Below are 22282 nucleotides of genomic sequence, written 5' to 3'. Positions count from 1 at the left end.
GTGCAATAGAACCAAAGAATTGCTTGAGTCTGATTGCTGATGGCCCAAATAAATATGTGTCTAGACTGATGTCCAATGTGTAATCTAATGGTAATGAGTGCCTTCATCATAATTATAGGGTAGATGGTAAAAACAATCATTCGCTGTTCATGATGTAAGACAAACTCAGATTCAGAGTGTTAATCTGGAACTTTCTTCATTTCAAGTAGCACATGATAAAGAGAAATGATGAGATATTCGATTTTTTAAAAACAATTGTTATTCTGCCTATGATGTTGCTGACACAATAGCTTTTTAATCCTGTTCTAATACAGAGAAAATATGGATTGGATATTCTGGATTCTTCCTGAAAGACTGATGACATGGTTAAGGTTGGGATTTCAGAAGAGCCTATAGGATTTTGGTGCCTAATTCTTCTAAGGTTCTATTTCTCCATGAACTCCCTGAAACTGTTGCGGGATTTGGCTGCTCAGAGGATTTCCCATGATTGCAGCAACACTGGCCAGCCACCAGTCTAGCTGCACTAATGCAAATCCTCTATTACTAACAGGCAACTCTCACTCATGCTTGAAATCAGAGTTGGCTGCACTGATGCAAATCGCAGTATATACCAGTTTACTGTGTCTGCACTAGGGATTTGTGCTGGTGCAGTTGCACTACAAGCTGGCCAGCAATATAAATGGGACAAACACAGAGTATAGGTAGGGACTAAGGTGCGATGCCATCAGCTTGTTGCAGTGGGTATATGGAATCCATTACCTGGCAATAAAACTTGAACTGATTTTCAAATATTTTGCATTAGAATGCATGTGCAATTTTAAAGCCTGCACCTGATTTGTGGTTAAACCAGTTTATTATTTATAAATGCTTTTTTATTTCATCTTTAATATGGTGATCAAAATAAAACATGGTCTGAGGTTTCAGACAGAAAATCTGTAGTTTACAGATGTATGTGTCTAATCAACCAAAGTTAATTTCTGTTCACAAGTGTCTTTGTTGGCATCCAAACCATTTCATTCATATGCAGAGAGACTAATAACTGGAATGAAATGACTAAACAGTGCCTTTAAGGCAAATAATATTATCTATGTATAACCAGTTATTTTCCAAATATTGTGCCATTGAAGAATCTAGGAACAATAAGTAAAATCATAAGAGAGTTTAAAGGGACAGCCACATATCAATTTGATTGCTTGTTCGGGTCAAAGAAGGTATCATTATCTTTGACTGCATTTTTTAAAATGTATATTCCTGATGCTGAGTTAATAGGAAATAGCTGGTACACATAATCACTTAGTACTGAACTTTTAATCGCTCTGCTATTATGTTGTCCCCTATGATCAGAAAAAAAATATGATGTCTTTTTTTTCTTGATCATCAACAAATAAGCGATCTTCAACAACTGTTTTTTTTTTCTATTTAGAGACCATAGAGTATTTGCTAACAACAACAAAAATAATCAAAATCCACATTCCACTAGAAAAATCAGTAATTTGATTTTCATCCAAGACTAACCATACAATCCTGTGATCCATGCACTAATCATGAGCCAGGTACATTGAGCTGATTTCAGGAATAAGATATTCTGATTTGCCTTACTTTGACTGTAAACTATTAAAATATCCATGAAAATCACAGTATTTGAAGAAGGCTAATTTATATTCCCTTTTTCTTTCCCAAAGGTTAACCAGAGTAAGTGATCTACCTCAAGAGTATTAGGCAGTTTATTGACATTCAACTGTAATTGGTTTCAGAAATGACATTACTGCAAACAGCAGTGCTCCAAGGACAATAAATTCCAATATTTACTTCTCAAAACCCAATGTTTTTGGAATTAAAAGGAGTCTAATTTAATTAGGAATTCTTTTTTCTCCATAGCACTGGCTTTCAATAATTTCATGGTTATCTTAAGGTACAGGTTCCTGAGAATCAAACTATTTTGTTTATTGCCTGTTGTCTAAATTTGATCCTGGATCAAAAAGAGACTGCACCATCTCTAACATGATATAGAAGTAATGCTTCACAATCTTAAGAACATTAAGTACATTCATGGGTCTGACATTTGCAGAAAAAAGCAAAGATCTGCTGCACCATCCTTTTCCTGATGTCCTGATGAAAAGCACTATAATAAGAGCTAGGTATTATTACCCTGCTGTGCTTCTGCATCCAAGGACTCTGGGAATACTGTTTCATCATCAGTTAACACATCATAGCAGAGGTCAATAGGGTCATCTGAGTGGATCTGTGCCTTTCTTTTTGAGACATCCCAGAGGGTAGTACTGGGCAATTGCTTACCTGCTACGAGGGTTCTGTCATGTACATGTTCTATCTTGTCAACCCTCTTGTTTAATGTGTGTGTGGGGGCTGCTATAGGGTCAGTGAGGAATTTTAGGTTGTGGTGCCACCAGTATGTTAATGAAATACTGATTTATATTGCTCCTTCTTCTGACCCTACCAGTGTGGTGAAGCCACTTACCAGTGCTTAACAGGGTATGGGGCATGTATGTGAATGCTAACGGGCTGAGATAAGAGAGATAATGATCATAGACTAGGTAGACTCCCCCTTTATTTCCTCTGTCTATTGTAGGTATTTTTTATAGTACTGAAAAAGCTGAAATGGCAGAAATAACATCAGCACCCGATGAATATGAGCTTGTTGATATGCACCAGCTGAGAGTCTGATCCAGTAAATATAAAAGCTGTATGCTTTTTTACTCTCATAGTATCATGTAAGAAAGAGAAAGATGATTTCCAAGACAGTTAAGTGTATCATGTTCAATATAGGATCATAAGCCAGAACTCCAGGCTGGTTTTTAAAATATGTTAATGCTATACTTGGACCACCCTAGTTTAAAAGCTCTAAACACTTCATTTTGTTTTATTGTTATAACGTTTAGAATTTGTTACTGTTGCTAATCGCTGAGAGTCTACTTATTTATATCATGCCATGTTTACATTTCATTGTACACACTGCACTTAAATCAGTTTGCATAATATGTTAGAAATGTTTTGTTAGGAATGTTTAGATTTACAGGCTTGGTGATTTCATTGGAGTTGTTTTGGATTTACAGTGGTGCAAATGAGATCAGAACCTGACTACAGTATTTAAATATGCAATGCAAAATATAATTCATAGTCTGATGTATGTGGCTTTAAATTATACCTACAGAAATATTACTCAGACTTTATGTAACAATTTGTTGTGCTTTCCTTTTCTTACAGACTTACTAAAGAAAATGTGTAGTCTTGTTCTTTAGGATGTAATCACAGAACTGTTCTGCCATCTGGAGTATATACCTTATATATTACACCAGTGTAAATCCAGAGCAAATCATCTGAAGACAATGGTGGTTATTCTGGATTTAACCCAGTGTCACTGAATGCAGCTTTTGTTCCTGTATTCTTAAAGACTCTACACTTTCCGGATTCTCCAAACATGAAATCGCTTATTCCCCTGCCAGTATCTGCTCACCTGGGATTTGGCTTCTGAGACTGATTCGAAGTTGAGAGATGAACCATTGCATTTGGCTTATTAACACAAATAAAAGAGTTAAACTTGACATGGATATATATAGCAGACTCTCAGGATCCCAGCACTGCTAGCACACTGCTTGTGCATCATACGGACTGTGCAATCCAGGTATGTACACACATCTGAGAGTAAATCCTAATATTTTACATTTGTATATAGCTTTTTTTCTATCAGAAGCGTTCAAAACCCTTTACAAACACACCTTACAACACCCCTGTCAGATAGGTATGTTAGTATGCCCATTTAGCTGATAGGACACAAAGGCACAGAGCGGTTATCTGTCTTACCTGAGGTGGCCAGGCTTCCAGACCTGTCTTGTCACTGTCCCTCCATGACTTGCATTGCACATCCTGCACCTCAAGTTCGTGCAATGGCGTGTAAGGATCCAATGTAGCACAGGCCTTTCTACACTGCTGCGGCAAAAAGCCTGAGAAAAGTTCCAGAATAGGAATTCCTCTCCACAACCCCACCACCTCAGTTCTCACAGACCCTACAAATCCATCAATTGCCACATGCAAATATGTGAATTCTCCCTTTCCTCATGGTCTATTGGTCCTCTTTCCAGGTTATTCATCCCCCACACCAGTCCCTCACTTATCCCCTTTCCTGCGCCCAGTTCCTCCCCTAGAGGCTGAACTTTTCTCCTCAGCAGCAGCCATAGCTTCTGCTGCTGAGGAGCTCATGCCATGACTCCTTCCCATGCTAGGGACACCTTCCCTTGCTGGGGGCTCAGTCTTCTCAAAGCTCCCTGGGAGTGTCTCATGAACTGAGGGCAGTGACAGGAAGGGAAGGGAGTAGGGTTTTTGACACTGATGGTTTTGAGAGGCTAGAGAGGCACATTTCAGATCAAAAAGCCTCATCCTCTGGCCAAAAGGTGAAAATTAGTTTGGGTGGGTTTTGCTGTTTCTAGTGGAGTCAGAAGTCTGATACTCAATTGTCATTTTGTGTTTAAAAACATACTACTCTCATACGCTGCAGGTATAGATAAACATGTAGTGTACTAGCTGTTTGGTGTTGGCAGGGAAAATGCCACTTGCTCTGGTTCATGTCTTTGCACAAATATGCATCTCCCCCCATTTGAGGTTAATGCAGGATCTGGCCCACCGTTTCTAGCACACTAAAGTACCAAAGTTTAAAGCAATGGAAGCAAAAAGAGGTATAGTCATAAAATTTTCAAAAGTGTACCTAATTTGGTGCCTTAACTTTTAGGTGCACTACCTGGGACTCCTGAGGCCTGAGTTTTTCAGAGGTGCTGAGCATCTACAGTGATGTGTGTGTGGTATAAGAATCTGAATAGAACAGAACAACAGGAGAGCACATCACGGGAGACTTTTGAGGTTTGGAGGCTCACAGTATATAGATTTGTTTTTCATATTGCACACTTGCACGCAGAACTTTGGATGGGCATTTATCGGAATACATTATGTTAAAGGCAGCTCCATTGTCCCTATAGAGATTCTCAAAAGTCTCAGAGTAAAAATGCTATTTTGATCATCCCAAATTTGCAATGTCAGCATTTTAGGCTTAACATTATACTTGAGAGAAGAACAAGTCCTCTAGTATTTTTAATTCAGTTAAGTGTATATTCTTTTATTTAGGAAATATGCAAGTGCAGTTAATACAAATGCATAGAACCTCAACCAAAGCCCATTGAAATTAACTGCAGTCTCTCCATTAACCTCGGTGGACATTGGACCAGACAATATACAACACCTTTTTTAGTTAAAGTACTCAGCACATTGACTGAGTCTTCTATCCTCTGTGCGGTAGGTATTATAATACCCATCATGCACATTGAGGTCAGTGTTCTGCTCTAAGGCACACTCTAGGCACACTCCCTCATAAATGTATTCCAGATGTATACCAATCCATTTTAGTTATAGAAGCTTTGTTTTTGACACAGGTATATTTTCTAATTATAGATTGTAAAAGTTCTCTATGCTTTCTCAGTTTCAGTTTAAGAGGTGGCGGATGGGCATTTGAAGACCTGATAATGCTTTATCATACCATCCAAACAATACATTCACTTTGTTTATTCACTTAATATATGCGTCTGACCCTGCGAACACTTATTCGCATAAGCAACTTTACTCATGTGTGTAAGTACTTTGGGATCAGATTCACAGATTTTATGTAAAATTAGTGTAATGGGGAGACTTTACTGTATAGAAATTATAATCTCAAGGGAAATTGAACTCATCAAGGTATCTTTAAAAGATAATACAAATAATAAATAGTAATAATAAAATAGTATGCAAAACTGGTGTTGATTTGTATTCTGATCTATACTGTAACAATGCTGTTTAATGAGTCTAAATGATAGTACATTTAAAAAGTTAATGATGGAGTTAATCCTGCTCTTAAACTGTTCTGGGAACAAAGAAAATTATTTTCTAAAACATATTTTCCAAAAGGAAAGGAAGAAGGAATATTGGACCCCATTCTTGGTGCCTAAGAATGTGAGATCATTTAAGCAACTGGAAGGATCAGTGCACAGTGCATGGATCAGAAATACTTCACAGAAGCAGCAAGTATTGTATATTGCCTCAACCTTTTCTGAACTTTCCCAGTAAATACAGCATGCTGACAGCCTGGCATCCCTGCTGGGTGGATTCTGCAACTCCAGGAGGGAATGGCAATTCTTGTTTTTAATTAGTAAAGGTGAAAGGTGAATTAAAACTTGCTGTTTGGCAAGTTGGAGCAAGGGACTGAGTTCTGAAGAGCACCAAGGAGGAGGGTTTTTTTTTTTTTTTTTTTTTTTTTTTCCCTCTCCTGAATGAATTGCTGAACAGGAGGGACTGAAAATACAGCTTCTTCCTGAATCCACTGGCAGAGTTACTGAAGAGAGCTCAAGACACAACACTGCAGAGTAAGGCTTTGGAATGTCCTCTCTGTTTATAAACAATTGTCGCAGGGAGAGGATATTTTTACATGACATTTGCACAGCTTGGCAAATGGCAATGTGGGGCAGTGTGCTTCTCTGATGAGAACTGAATTTTCTATCGAGATCTCCACAAACTGAACAGAAAAAGACCTAACTGCACTGGGAAAAGTCAAAAGTGGAACTTGAAGCTTTTAAAAACAAAACAACTAAGTGAAGAAGCACAAGAATTTGATCTTGGGCAGCATGGCATCTACTAAGGACCTTTTAGTCCTGGCACTATGTGGCTTGTTACTAGAGTTACCAACCGGATGTCATACAACAGATACAAGTCAGCCAAGGTTACGTCTGTCACATAAAGGTATGTCAGCATGTCAGCTAGTTTTTTGAGACAAATTCAACCCTGCTGTAACTCCACTTCAGTGGAATTGCTACACCTTGGATGAATTTGGACCCTTGAAATATTCCTATTCAGAAATTTATGAATGATTTTTCCTGTGATTAATAAAGGGTGCAATTTAGTTTGCTATAGACAGCAAGATTTATTTTAAAGCATTTATACTGATTTATACTGGCTACTACAAGAGCCTTTTATACCTGAGAGTGCATTAAATTAGCTAATCACTCTGTCATTATCCTCCATGTTCTGTAAAGACTTTTCTCTAACAAGGATGATATGCAATAGATAACACATGCTATCACTGAATAGTTTATGATATGCTGTACTGCATCAGGTAAGTCCTAATCAGTTAAATTTCTGTTTTATACATTTTGCTGTGGATCTAACTCATGCATATAGTGGGGGGAGACAGAATTCCTATGCAGCTTGATGAATCATCTTGTAAACTAGCAAATGTCATCACACTATAATTAAAATGACTAACTGCCAATATAAGCCTGCTTTCAGTTAGACTGAATTGCCCAAAGAAAAAATGTCATTCTGTTATGAAATAGGTGTGTGTATAACACTCTTAGCTCTTTATTTTAGTAGCAGTTTACCTAAAGTTTGAATCCCTCCTCCTTAGCACCAAATAAAATCCTATTAGCCAAATTATGCTCTCATTTGCACCTTGTAATAGGGTTGTATAAGTTTAAATTGGTTCCTAGGTTTCTTTATTTCAGTTTAATCATTTATACATGAATACTTGTGCAGTTCCATGCAATTGTAGTTCTCTGCAGTAGCACACATATTAACCAACGATATAACTAGAAAATATGCAGCAGATTGTTGTTGCAGAAGAAGTTAAAAGGAGAACATGTACATCATATATCCATAATCTGTCACTAAGAAATGGTTTTATATTACCTCTTGTACAAAGATTAAAAGAAATTGACTCTCCCCTTTGCTGACCTAACAAGAATGGGGCATGGGAGGCAGAGGAAGAGAGAAATATACTTGAGAAAATTATGCAAGTTATTAAAATGGACAACTAAACTTCATCAGTACTTTATAATAACCATTTAAAATGTATTAGCATCAAACTACAAGTGCACATTGTAGAGGCTCTGAACTAGCATGAGACTAAACAGGATTTAACTGTATTTTATATAGCAAGCTGAATTACCAGTTATGGAAGAAAGAAAGGAAAAACTGAATAGGATAATTGGTCTGAATGTCTTGTTACAGGGCTCATAGGAGTGGGTTTTGCTTTTATAGACCATTGGAACACTTTTTAGAGGAAGATTTGCCTTAAGGAGCTGTTTTGTAATTGAACCTGTGATTAGCATCAATGAATGAAATGAATTGATCCTAGTTTTTTACAGACCTTATTTTTTGACATATGGTTTTCAAAATACAGTAGCAGTATTGATAAGTCTTGACTTGATCCTGCTTTATGGAATCCTTCCCTTCTGGAAGCAACATATTTTAGTGTCCATTTCTTGTTAGGTGTAATTAGAAATACTATAAGTATTATAAATATTACTTGGTGGTGGGGTGGGGGAGAGGAGAAAGGCACAGTGAATGAGATAAATAGTGCTACTGTTTTGCTAATACAGGGTGCTGGATTAGCTGCCAGTTTTGGCAGGCTCCCCATTATGGTTCTACAGGTATTAAATGTCTCTGTTCTCACTTGGTGGGGTAAATTGTTTTTCTGCTGGTTAGAATAAGTGTGCATTTCTCTGCCTGGTACTTTAATTTTCATCAGGGAGCCAATCATTTGGTCATAACACATCATAATTCTGTGATGCTTTTAAATGGATTATAAAATACCAGTTTCTCATTAAGAGCTGAATTTTAACCTCTCTGAAGCCAGCTGTCACTGATTCCAATGACTTTAGTGTGACAAAGATTTGTCCCTAATGTATTAAATCTGCTCTCTGATATGAACACATATATCACCACCTTATACTGTATCTTGTGTCATAAGCTATAGAACTTGGTGTGTATATGTATTGGAACTGATTTTACAAGTTACACTATGATGGGTGCCTGAGTATGTATTCAAAGCCAGAGCTTAGAAGCAGCATACCTGTTTGCAACCTGGGAACAGCTATTGTAATTCCCCAGCCAAAAGAATGTAGCATTCAAGAACATGACAATGACTAAATATCCTTGCTCTATTCACTAACCAAATATGAATAGCAGGAGGGTCTCCCATCTTAATTGAATAGTCCGAAGGCTTGTTAGTCTGGGTACCAAACAGGCAATAGTGTAATTTTAATGAAATTGTAGCATGCCTTCTTTACAAAGCCAGCCTATGCTTTGGAGTAAGTTGCCATTTTGAGATAGGCGACAAAGTCCATATGGATAGTTTCAGTATGGAATAGTCATAAAATCTGAGCAGAGACAAATTTATAACAGACACTGATGTATGGAACTGAGTTTGCCTATTCACACTGCTCCTGTTTGTAACTGTGTATGTTAGTGGCTAATCAGGATTTGGAAGAGTATATAACAGATAGGTTGGAGGATTTTATTATAGACAGTATGATGAGGTTTATGGCCAAGGGTCAAACAAATATTTTTAATAAATTTATTTAAAGAGATGGGAATGGGCAACAGGATGGATCACTTGGGGATTACCTGTTCTGTTTATTCCCTCTAAAGCACCTGACATTGGCCATTTTTGTAGACAGGATACTGGGCTAGACAGACTATTGGTCTGACCCAGTATGGCTGTTCTTAAGATTGTATTTCAAAACATCTAAAAAGTCTCCATGAGCTAGAAATGAAGGAAGGAGTTTAACTTTTTGATATTTATTTTAATTAAAAAAAAAAAGGCACATTTGAAATAGCTGTGAGGCAGGATATCCTTTATCTATAGAGCAGGCAAGGACTCACATTTGACAGTGCAAATTTCTCACACCCCCAAGTAACACTATCAATGCAATCCTTGTGCATGCGTATGAACGCCTACTCATTTAAATTAGCATCAGTGGCAGTTCATCAGTAGCAGTACATTCTTGAACTACCAATAAGTTTGTCAAGCCTAAAGTAAATTGTATTAGTAATTTTTAGTAAGTAGCTACCTGCCTGTAATAAACTGAGGCTACCAGTTCAATTTCCACAGAACCTACTCTTGCTCCTACTAAAGTCAATGAGAATTTCACCACTGACTTAAGTGGGAACAGAACCAGACTTATAGCAATTGGATGGTTGCAGCTTTGAACAGCAATTGGATGGTTGCAGCTTTGGTTACTAATTATCTGAACCCATTGGAACCAGTGACTACATGTGTTTCCTATTCCATTATGATTTCCCTGAGCCATCCATTCACCTTTCAGTTATCAGGAGAGATTTATACCAGGATTTAGAAAAATGTTCTTTAGTTTCATATGTCATTAGTGCTACAGTTTTGCCTAAAGGTCAGTATCTGAAGATGAACAACAAACATGTAGGGTGCATTATTACATCAAACTATTGATTCATGCTGATTTGTAGAGTTAAAAATATATTACTGCTGTGTTCACTCTGTGTTCAGAGAAATAAAGTTTCTATATTATTATGTTACAGGTTGATAGCTACATTTAAAATGATATAATAACCATTAGCTCATTTTATGTATACTGCAAACTCTGCCTAATGAGGTGTTAATGGAAGCCAAGTTTCAGCTAATAGTCTTTACAGGCTGATGGTAAAATTCTTTCCCAGTATCCAACAGTTAACATTTTCAGCACTGGGAAACACATAATTAAGGTGGAATCAACAGACACTGTATGTTAAACAGTTATGTACATTACAGGTTGAAGTCCACTGGTTCTGCAGAGGATAGTAGGCCTATATTTAAAAGCTAGCGTAGTTATGCTAACAGGGTCTGGATCTAAATCTTCCAGGAATATGTTTAAGTTACCAGTGTACAAATTCAAATTACAATGCATTTTAAACCATTCTTTCTGGTGGGGAATTTTGTGTCTGGCAAAGAGAAAAGATATAGCAGTCCACCCAATAAAAATCAATCAAAATAAATGTCTGAATTAAAAGGAAGCATTAGTATAATAATAAAATATGTGAGGGGAGTGGGTGTATCTGACTTTGGCTTCAGTGCATAAATCCATCCCATCACTTCTTTTTATTAGCTAAGTCAAGAAATTAGAGATGCACAGAGAAAAAAGATATTATGTCCTTAGTTTATTTCCCTAAAAATGTAGGCTTCCTCCTTACATTACCAACGGATTGTCCAGTTGAATATTAAATGTGCCAAGTGGTGGACATTTCATCTCTTCCTTTGGGAAACTGTTTGACAACATACTGCATCTCTGTCAGGAAACTTTGTTGATGTTCAGCCAGTTTTTCATCCAAATTTCCTTCTCACTTTCACCTCATGACACCTGCTTGTATCACCTAACTCCTCCATGATATTTATATTTATGTTGCTCCTTTGCCACTCCTTAGCCAAGCTATACAACTTTGCCCCTTTAATCTTCCCTCCTTATCAATCTCTCATGTCCCTGATCTTTTAGTTGCTTTTCTCTGAACTCATCCAATAAGTGGTTTTTACCCTTCTGTTAAATTATATCTGTGCAGGGTCTGTGTAAATCTGAAGGTTTCCTCTTCCTCGGCCCGTCTTCTATTCCTAATTTCTATTTCCTGCTTCTGTTCCTAATTCCTCCTGCAGTTTAGCAAAGTTGTAGGCAAACAGAAGGAGAAAGTTGGACTAAAAAAGTAGCTCATCTCTAAGGACCAACAATTTCAAATAAGGGCAGGAGAGAGAGCAGAAGAGAGGCAGAAAATAAGAATATCATCCATATGTGAATTGATATTGTGTGTGTGTATGAGTAAAGCAAACACATACACACAATTTTAATGTATATGATTATTTTCTGGTTTTTAGGTCTGTTTACCACCATTGAGGGCTGTTGTAATTTGTTAACAAATTTGGTTCATTGTCATTGTAATTAAGACTGAGGCAGCATCACCACTACAACTATTTTCAGTTATAACTTCCTAGGTAGAGTGAGTAGGTAGCAAATGTGAAAAATTGGGATGGTAGTGGAGGGTAATTGACACCTATATATATAAAAAAGCCCCAAATATCAGGACTGTTCCTATAAAATAGCGACATCTGGTCACCCTACTTCCTAGGTGGCCTAAGCTTTGAATTTGTTTTACTAAGTGTGATCAGACTCTTATCTTTAACATTGTGCTAAGCTAGGACAATTCAAACTATTCATTTCAAATCTTGTTATTAGCTGTTGTGGTTATTATGTGGATTATCATAGAGTTCAGGAATCCCAGTCATGGACCAGCACCTTGTTGTGCTAGGTGCTGTACACTCACAGGACAAAAAGTCAGCTGCTGCATCAAAGAATTTATCCCTTTCTTTTATCAGAGATTCACTTGAAAAAACAATCCTTATTTCTGAGAATGGATTTGCAAGCATTAACCAAATGATTTTGATGAATAGGTTGCTCATAGACTGTTCATCTTGGCTCTTTGCTGTTCACTGTGGACTACTCGTGTTGTGTGTGTGTGTGTGACTGAACACCTAATCACATGGTATTGTTTCTGCTCCCTGACCAGATGTCTCTAACTTTCTAGCTGCAGAATAATAAATACAGCATGAGGAAGAACAAAATTCTGATAGAGAATTTTTAGGTAAATAAACATTCATGATTCTGAGTATGCCAATTGCTTTATGAATACACAGTGGTCGTCTCAATACTCCAAATAAATGATTGTACGGCCACATGAATCCTAACCAACTCAGTTTTATTCATAAAATAATTTGCAATATTTTTCCTGTTCAAACAGCTGTCACGCTAATAACTTGTTTTGCTTACAATCTGCTATAGAGGCCTACTCTCTCATTAATATCTCAGTAAATGGAAATTACTCAGAGGGTTCAATGAGAGAGTTACCCATTCCGTCTGTGGGCCATATCTGAGCTACAATTTACACTTGATGACGATCTGGTTTGTTAGGTGTAAGTATAGATATGGTCCAGAAACACAGAGACAAAGTGAATTGGTGTACATTACTTTTTTGTGCTTGGATTCTTCACCCCACATATTGGATGTAGGGCACTACAGTTCCGAGTGTTTGGGAAATTAAGAACTATAGCATGGCTGTAGTTCTATGGAATGTATCTGCAAATAAGGAGTGATAACCAGAATTATGAGTGTTTGGAAAAACCCACCTGACAGGCAGTCCGTGTCTTTATCTATCTTTCTCTTTACGCAAATCCTTGAGACTAGCTAGAACTCAATGTCAGCACAGAAATGTCCTAGGGGAAGAAAAAAACAGATAGGAGCTCTTTTGTCTTAGGCTCACTTCGGTTCCCCCTCCCCCTGTTCTTTTTGCTGTTTCCCACTGATCAGACAACTGATTCCTTACACTGAAACTGGGGCAGGTTTTAGGCTTTTCCAACTGAGCCTAAAGGGGCTTGTTCACCAGAGTTGGAATTTCTGGCAAAGAACTCACTCCAGTTCCTCTCATAACTACATCTTATTAACAAAGGCTTTTGTGGGTTTTGTTGCAACAGAATTCTGAAGGGATACACTGTCTGTATTGTTGTTTGTCTTGAAGCAGACAGCTTGCAGTGTAACTTCAATTGGCTTGCCGCTTTTGTTTTAAAGAACTGGGTGTCATCTGAAGTTTCTAATCAGTTATCTCACCATTTTCAAAGAGCCACCACCATCTGTTGTTGTAAACTTTCAAAAACACATTGCGTGAGTTATTATTCATCTGGAAATGAAAGCTGTATTTTAGTTAAATACATGCAGGATTAATATTATTTATGTGATTTACAGTATGCTGTGCCAGGCCATGCATCTGTTTCAAGCCTTCTGAGAAACTTTTGGGTCAATAAATATTGTAAAGCTATGCAATGGGAATACTAAATATTATTAAATCTGGTGTCCTGGTTTTCTTCATGTAGTCAGACAAAGATGATGAAACCACAAAATGCCTCCAGAATTAATTAGAAAATATTCATTTTAAGAAACACAGACCCTGCAAGGAAAAAGATGCAAATCTTTATTTTACAGCTGAAACCCATTTAACTTAAATACATTATTCTTAATGTTGTGTTTATTAGATAATCTGTTCTGCACTTAAATAACCAGTTAAGGATCCAAGATGGCAACATGAAAGAAAATATTAAGTCGGAAAGCTGGTGAAAATATTATTCTGTTGCAAAAAAAACACTCACTACATTATGAGTTTGCTTTCAGTTCAACGCTTCTGTAAAATGTCTCTCGAGAAAAAAGAACCTGTGTTTGTTTTAAAGAGATGGAAATTTAAGTTACCATCATAAATACTGAGTTTTGGGAACTGAGTAGATCTTCTATATACACAGACTTATTTAAAATATTATTTCCTTTTCTGAAAATTAATAATCCACTTAATGCAGAGTTTCAAAAACCAAAATATTAGCAGCCTATCCTGTCCATGCCTTTGGCATTTAACATTGGCAAATGCCTTTCTCCTCTCTCTAGCTTGCTTCAATCTGCCTTTGAGTTACAAATCCTCACTGTGGAGAAGAAAAGTTATGAGCAGTTCACCTTGTTAATCAAATCAGTTGTGGGTTTGTGTAATTTAATTTTTTTCCCCTCAGGATCTTCTGTAGTTAAAATGAAGCTATAAAGTGATTAGATTTCACCATGATGGAGCTCTCTGTCCGGCAGCTTTGTAGTACTCACAGTGAATTTTGCCCTTATGGAAAGATGTGGCACAGAAATATACCAGCAGATGTTTGCTTTTCAGGAAATTATTTTATGATCTTCATTACCATCATTAAATGTCATAAACTGATAATTTCTTGTAAAGGTCTTTGTTAAGAGATGAGAGAGGGAGTTTTCTCTTTGAGCACTTCAGGAATCCTTCTACCCTAAGATCCTTTGTCACTAGATCTTTTCAGAGGTCATTTAAATTACATCATATCAATGAGGCATCTGGATAAAATGCTTAACCTCACTACACTGAGTGAGCAAACCACCTCAACTTCCTTTATCCATCCTGATGTTTCATTTGTAATCTGCCAGGGATCTGTATTTTTTTTACTTATGGGTTATTTGCAGGTCCTCACAAATATGATTAGATGTGAAAGGCGTGTTTAAAGTTTCCGTATGCAGGTGGTCTGTAACCTCAGACATGACAACATCGAATTCCTGCCAAACCTCTCCCGGTGCTTGCATGACGAGCCAACTGTGCATAAGAGCCAGTAGCTATGAAGTTTAGAAGGCTCATACAGCTAAAAGATAGCTCTAGATAAACTGTAACTTATCCTTAAATTACTCTTTATTAGTCTCAGAGCTGGAGCTCTAGTTCATCCACCTTGCTGCCTGTCTGAACAGATACAACACCCAACATGCTTTGCTACCTATGAAGACAATTAGGACTCTGATCCAAAGCCCATTTAAAGTCATTGGGAATCTTTGTGTTGACTTCAATGGATTTTGGATTACGCCTTGAGTGCAGTGGAACTGTTTTTCAAACTGAAATGTCAGTCACCGTGTAGGAATGTCACTTGCTTGTTTCCCATATGTTTTAGATCTGTCAGGGAGAACTGTCAATGTGAAACAAAATCTTAAACCATGCTATGTTATCAGAAAACCTTTACTGAGATACTAAAATTGCTGTGTCATTTATCTCCCAAGAACTTCATGATTAATATATGTGATCGCCATTGGCGATGGATAGATTGCATGGTGACACTTGGACCTCCAGTATCAAGGAGAATATTCAAGATAGTTACCACAGGCTGCACGTGTTAGTTGGGAAACCACTTTCAATGCTTCTGGAAAACAACTGGTAAGAAGACATATGAGATAAAGCCTAAATCAGCCTATTAACCATTCAACACGGAGACAACCCTGCAGTTTCTTAGGTGCAAAAAACCTATTTTTCATAGGTACATTTTGGTAGTACAGTTTTTAATTCACATTGTAAGTTTATTTAATGTTAACTTTCACACCAGAAACCTAATTATGTGTTACACACTTTCAATCAGGGGACTTGAAACAATATCATGTGACTTATGTGACCAATTGTAACTCAGCATAGTTTGAATTATTGGATTGAATATTGAAAAGCAAACCGTGGAGTAAATGCAAAGTCAGAAAATTGATATATTCAAGACAATCATGATTTGTCAGCAGACGATAGGGAAAATGCAGTGAAATAAAGTATTTGATGAGACTTATTCACTCTACTGTAATAATATGTTGCTTATATGCCAGTATCCCAGTAAGGGCAATACATGGTTCTCTTTGGACTGTGATCTGGCGGCAGCTGGAAGAAAAAAAAAATACGGTATATGATTCATATAAAATTGTGTTGCTGACATTTCTTTTTCATCCGCACTGAAATATTTCAGTTTTCAGGCAGTATACGCCTTCAGTGAAGCATCTGAGTCTTATCCTTTGTCTGTTTCTTTATCCTCAAATAGAATATTTACTAACAGATTTAGGAGGGGCTTAATTAGAACTCTCTGGTATGCTAATGATTTTTTTGGCAAGCTGATAATATAGCAATTTGCTAAGCCAAAGAATTAATATTTGGAAGGAAGTCATATAAATGTAGGAAGACTCAGTATTCTGTATGTATCTATTCTATACTTATCTCTTTTGTGCTTATTTTTATCTAAAGGACTGATGACTTCAAACTGTGAAGGGCTTTAAGCTTCCTTAGGAAGTTGAACAATGGTCTTCTTACAGGTGCTAAATTTGTTTTAGAAGGGAAGGGGCATATAGCTTGTAGCTTATAGCATACAGCAGATTTGTTTAATATGCTTAATAAAAAAGTGAGAACAGCTGTGAACATGTTTTACTTGTTGACAAGTAATAAATGCCACAGAACGATTGACCATTTCTTACTGTGATCTTGCTGACATTTGTTGACGAGAATGATTTAAAATGAATGCAGAATATTATAAGCCACAATACTTTGGTATCAATAAATTAAGGTTTTTTCCCAGCTGCTAGTCCCCAAAACAGTTTTACCAAGATTTAATATCAGTACTCTTTCTGGCTAGGCTGTACTTGTCTTCAGGATAAACCATCACTTAAGTCACTTTGCAGCCAGAAAGCTAAAGGCTGGTGAGTATTTCTCTGAACTCCTGCAACTCTTATTCATGACTAAGCCAAGTGTTTATTGTTGGTGGGTGTGTGGCATAAATGAGAGTAAAAGAAAATAAGCTTGCTCATTTGTGTATTAAATGATTCAGCTCAGCTGGTTAAGAATGTTATGATCAAAGCATGGATATAGCTGTTCTCTTTGAGCACAGGAAGATGTAAGCTGGTAAGCAACATGTACAAACGTCTTTTAAGGCTCTCATTCCTATTACAAGCCCTTACTGCAGAGATGTTTGTGTGTGTTTCAATCAACCACTGTTTTCACTTTCTCTGCTCCCTCGTCTCAGGTCCTTCTGCATATTTTCAGGTTACACAGCAGTCTGGGAGAGCACCCACTTTCAGGAAACACTATAAACTTACAAAGGGAAAGAGGGTGTCTAGCAGGCTCACTCATGGTTGGGGGGGATTAGCTTGCACTGGTCTGGCACCCCTCCTTCGGTTGCTTGCCACATGGTCGCTCTCCCTGGACTCAGGGTTCTCCCTCCTCATGACTTGGCCCTCTGGCCAGGTCATTATAGTCCTTCCCTCTGAGGCATCAAAGTTCCACGGGACAAACTGTCTGTCTGTGGTTTCTGGCAGTGTTCTGATCAATAGCACTTCCCCAATGGCTTTTAGAGGAACTCAGGGTACTCCTGGTTCCAGCACAGGGACCCAACAATCAGCAGCCAACGTCTACCATTTTCCTGAGCTTCTTCCTACTTCACCCTCTATAGGCTTTCTTCTCTGCCACCTGTCTGGGTAAATCCCTTCCTTCTGGCTCAGGATCCCAGGGCTTCTGCTCCTACCCCAGCTTTCCTCCTTCTCTCCTCACTAGGCCTGGTGAATGACTGCAGGCCTCCACACTGCAGCCCCCTTCTGCTCTTCCTTCTTGGCTTTATACCAGCCCTCCACTACTCATGTCCTACATAACCCCTGCAGGGGTGTTGTGGGGTGAACACACCATCAGAAAGTGATAGGTTGCCTCAGCCTGTTGATTAGTCTATTGTTTTGCACAATGACACATTGCAATACAGAGAGTGCGTTGCTAATTCCAAAGTGCACAGTTTTATAAAAGTGATTCCTGGTAAATGGATGTTTGCAGTTCTACTGGAACAATGCTAGACTCTGTCAACTTTGTATTGCATTTCTTAAATATTTGCATTTTTGTGGGTTAAAATGTTGAGAATGCTAAATAAACAATTGCAATAAAGAGCGACTGTTTCTCTAAAAGTGGCTCTGAGTACAAAGTTTATGTTTTAGCGTCTAGCCACGTGATATGTCAAACATTTCATCTATAAATAGTGCTGGAGGCCTCATTCTGCTCTCATTGATAACGATGGCAAAATTACCTTGAATGTTTATGAAAGAAGGAAGTGACCACAGGTTTCCTTGCGTCTTCCCTTCCCTGGATCTAAACCTGGCTTCTCAATTTAGGGTCTGATTCTGCAAGGCACTGAGCACTTTCTGCTGATTACTCAACACTTCTGACAATGAGCTCACTTATTCTGCCAGGGATTTTGTAATTATATGGAAATACTGTGTAAATTAGAATGGTTGAGGGGCAATAGGCCAATTGGCATTATATTGATGCCCCAAAATGATGACTAGGTATGTCACAGGATCCAAAGGGAATGTCAAATGTTTGAAGACATCATGTCTCTGCATATTTTGTGTTTAGTGTGGGGTAAACATAGCTATAGAGTAACAAGGAGAAAGTAGTTTTCAAGCCTATGATGGATGTTTGGAGTTTCAAGCCTATATGTTGTTTGGAGTTTGTTTTCCAAGTTAGTCATAAATTACACTGGTGACTGTAGTCCTCCTATGGCTTGGTCAAGGTATTTTGCTGAGGTGTGTGAGAATTTAGTTTGCAAAACGAGAGCAAGTGTCTGCAGATTTAGATTCTCTTATGCACTCTGTCCCAGAGGTTTTGTATTTATTCGCATGTTGCTCTTCACTCTGTAAGGACTAGTGTTCACCAGGCATTGTAATTTGGATGACAGAGATTAGTTGTTATGCTATTCAGAGGAGATTCCACACTTGTGGTTGTAACTGCATTACAACAACATGGGATAACAGCTTGTTTCTGTTTGCAATTGCTTTCAATGGAGATATAATCAGACCTGTAACTCTATGCTACTCATTTGATATGATTTATCTGTATGAACTGAGAAAACTACTGAGTGTGGTAAGGGGAAAGTGAGAGTTGGGAAGCTGGAGTGGCAAGCACTGAGCTTTGCCTCATCGTTGCCAATTGGACTTGTACTAGAGTGTTTGAACATTGCTCTGTTTTTTTATTTTTGAAGAGCAGCATCTTGTAGTGATGTATACCTATGTTGGGTGTAGGAGGATGAACTCCAGAGAACTGAATCAACAGTCCCTGAAGTTGAGATATCTCTGTAACGCTGCTGACTGCAATTATATACAAACTACTTCCATCAAGATATTACTTGCAAGGGGTAAAATCCTGGCTTTATTGAAATCAGTGAGTTTTGCCACTCATTTCAATAGGGCCAGGATTTCACTCATGAAGTTTTCCCCATAAACAGACACTGGAGTGGAATTTGGGAAATCTAGATTTGGTTCCTGGTTTTACAATAAACTTCCAGTATGACTTTGGGTTGGGATTTTCACTGGGGCAAGTTGCTTAATTAATTACTTAATATCAAAACTACGAAGTTAAGTGGCAAATAAGATATTGTGCATTTACTGGTAACAATTATGAATATATAGAAGTATAAAGAATTTTCAAACATTTCCAGCTCCAGGATGGCTGTATCCTCCTGCTTATCATACTTACGGAAAGAATTACTGAAGGTACGTCTTCACTGATGGCGGCAAATTCATCGCCATCAGATCGATCGATCCAGATCAATTGAGCGGTCAGTGGAGACCTGCTCAATCAATCTGGAAGCTGACTTGTTAAAACCACCCCCTCAAGTGGTGCAGCCTAGTGAAGATGCCGTGCACAACAGAAATTAAGAATTCACGGGAATTACGCAAGCTACTCTGCGTAGCTTGCGTAACTCCTGTCGACTGCCACCAAATTTTAAGGTAAATGTAGACCAGGCCTGAATGTGGGACTTGTAGTATCTCTCATCTTCATTTTACAACCACTGAAATCAATGAAAATTTTACAAGGACCCTTTGAATCTTAGGCCTACCATCACTGCACTCAGACACAAAAACTTCCATTGAACTCAATGGGAGTGAGAGTGGGTTCTTTTAAGACCAAAATAACTTCATGCTTATCCAACTTCTAGCACTCTTCCCAGCTCTACCCATAGGAATGTCCATTTGGGTGCTAATCAGTCCTGGGACGTTAGGTGGGATACTAAGCAACAGCAAGCCCCATTCAGTAGGGTACAGCTGGATGTGCAGCCTTCTGAGCCACTGTTGGAATTAGACCAAATATACTCAGTACCTCTACACTACTGTGCACCTTGTTCAACACTTTGCTGGATTAATTCCACCCTGCTTGTACAGATGAGGCAATGTAGTCTAGCGATTAGATCCGGGAACTGGGAATTGGGATGGTCCAGTGGTTAGGGTGCTAGCCTGGGTCTTGGGACACATGGGTTCATTTCCTTACTGTGCCTCAGGCTTCCTGTGTGTGACAGTGGGCAAGTGACTCAGGCTGATTTACACTCAAAAGTTTAAGTCAACCCAGCTACATCACTCAGACATGTGAAAAATCCACACCTTCTGAACAATGCAGTTAAGCCAACCAACCTCCCGGCTGATACAGCACTAGGTTGACAGAAGAATTCTTCTGTTGATCTAGCTGCCACCTCTCAGGGAGGTGGATTAACTACGCCAATCAGAGAACCCCTCCCGTCAGTGAGTGTCCACACTGAAGTGCTACAGGAGTTTAGCAGCAGTGTTTGAAGTGTAGATTAGCTCTCAGTCTCCCTGTACCTCAGCACTTCCCTACTTCACAGGGAGCATTGTGAGGACAAATACATTTAAAGATTGTGAGGTGTTCGGATACTATGATAGTGGAATCTATCAAAGCACCTTAGATTGCCAGAGACTTCCTTGGTGTTCCATTCTCAGCTCTGCTACAAACTAGCTGTTAAGACTGACAGAAAGTTATTTCTTTTAGTCTACACTAAAAAGTTAGGCTAACCCACACCCCTGAGCAATGTAGTTAAGCTACTGCCTCTTGGGGAGGTGGATTAACTATAGTGATAGGAGAACCCTCCCACACCCCAGTTTAAGTGCAGACATAGCTGAGTGGCGTAGTTCATTCATTTGAAAGTAGGTGTACCATCTTACATGGGTCTCCTGAAGCTTAAATTTGCCAATTGCTTTGACATTCTTGTACGAAAGGAGCCATGTTAACTGTAAAGTGTTGTTATTTATACATCTAGCCTCTCATCTGGGATGATAATAATTGCAGAAAGACATGGGGGAACCCTGTAACACTCTTTCACCACCTCTTTCATTCAAGCATGTCAAAGCAATTTATTAATTTGAGCAGAAAGTGCTGCTTAAAGTCACCCTGTTACAGTGAGGCACAGCAAATGAAACAAATAGGCTACAAAAGAGATTTAACAAGGCACCAGTTAGAGAAAGTCATTAAAATTATATAAATAAGAGCAGATCTTGCTTTGGTTCACAAAAGAACCAAGCCACCTTTATTTTTGGCAGGTATTCTTTCTCTCCGATCCTGTCCTCACTTCTTCCCTGTGCACAGCCAGTGAAACTTGCTCTGATGAATAAATTTCATCCAAGGTGTAACTGCTGTGGTAGGAGCCAGACTGAAGATCCATCATCAGTGCTCTGACAGTGCTTTCACCTCTGCCCAAGTTCCCATGTAAATCACAAACTATATATTCTGTTTCACAGGTAAGTCATAGTGCAGCAAACATACTAAGTGAATCCAGTTTATCACTGTATAATATGCATTAAGCTGAAGATATTTTCTTATATATTAGTTTTGAGCAGCCATGTGAATTGAATTGTATTGTGAAAAATAAAAATGAATATCTATGGATTTCTTTTTGTATATTTACAATAATGCAATGGTCATGGACAGTATAGTTAATGAATAAAACCCTGCAGAGAGAGATTTTTCTCCTGCAAACAGATTTTCCCCAGCAAACGTGCTGTTTTCAGATGGTATGGAATTACCTCTTCAGCCTTTCCCACAGCATTTTGACACTTCCCATTCCAGTCACGGAGAGATGCTGTCTTTAGCTAGCTTCTGTTTTGTGTATCAAAGCAGGGATCCAAGGAATAAAGAAGGATATCCAGATGGACCAGTGAAGTGGAATGCAAGGGTTAAGAGAAAAGAACATTTGAAAGGGAAGATTATATGTGGTCTGGGCCAATGATGAAAAAGATCCAGCTAGAACACATGCAGATTACAGGCT

General features: G+C 38.3%; 1 protein-coding gene across 1 annotated transcript in view; it reads left to right on the top strand.

The window, feature by feature from the left end:
- The first annotated feature begins 6653 nt into the window (after positions 1–6653).
- The window catches only part of SEMA3E (semaphorin 3E), a 191544-nt gene continuing 175915 nt past the window's right edge, over positions 6654–22282 (top strand). The window contains exon 1 of the mRNA XM_067564003.1: positions 6654–6774. Within this exon, the coding sequence (XP_067420104.1) occupies positions 6660–6774 (115 nt within the window). The 5' untranslated portion in view covers positions 6654–6659. The remainder of the gene's footprint in view (positions 6775–22282) is intronic.

This window comes from Emydura macquarii, unplaced genomic scaffold (assembly GCF_026122565.2).
Source record: "Emydura macquarii macquarii isolate MOO-44397 ecotype Brisbane River unplaced genomic scaffold, CSIRO-AGI_Emac_v2 contig_2636, whole genome shotgun sequence".
In the NCBI taxonomy this organism is placed as follows: Eukaryota; Metazoa; Chordata; order Testudines; family Chelidae; genus Emydura; species Emydura macquarii.
The sequence above is the reverse complement of the archived record's forward strand: the minus strand, read 5'-3'. Positions and strand labels throughout refer to the sequence as shown.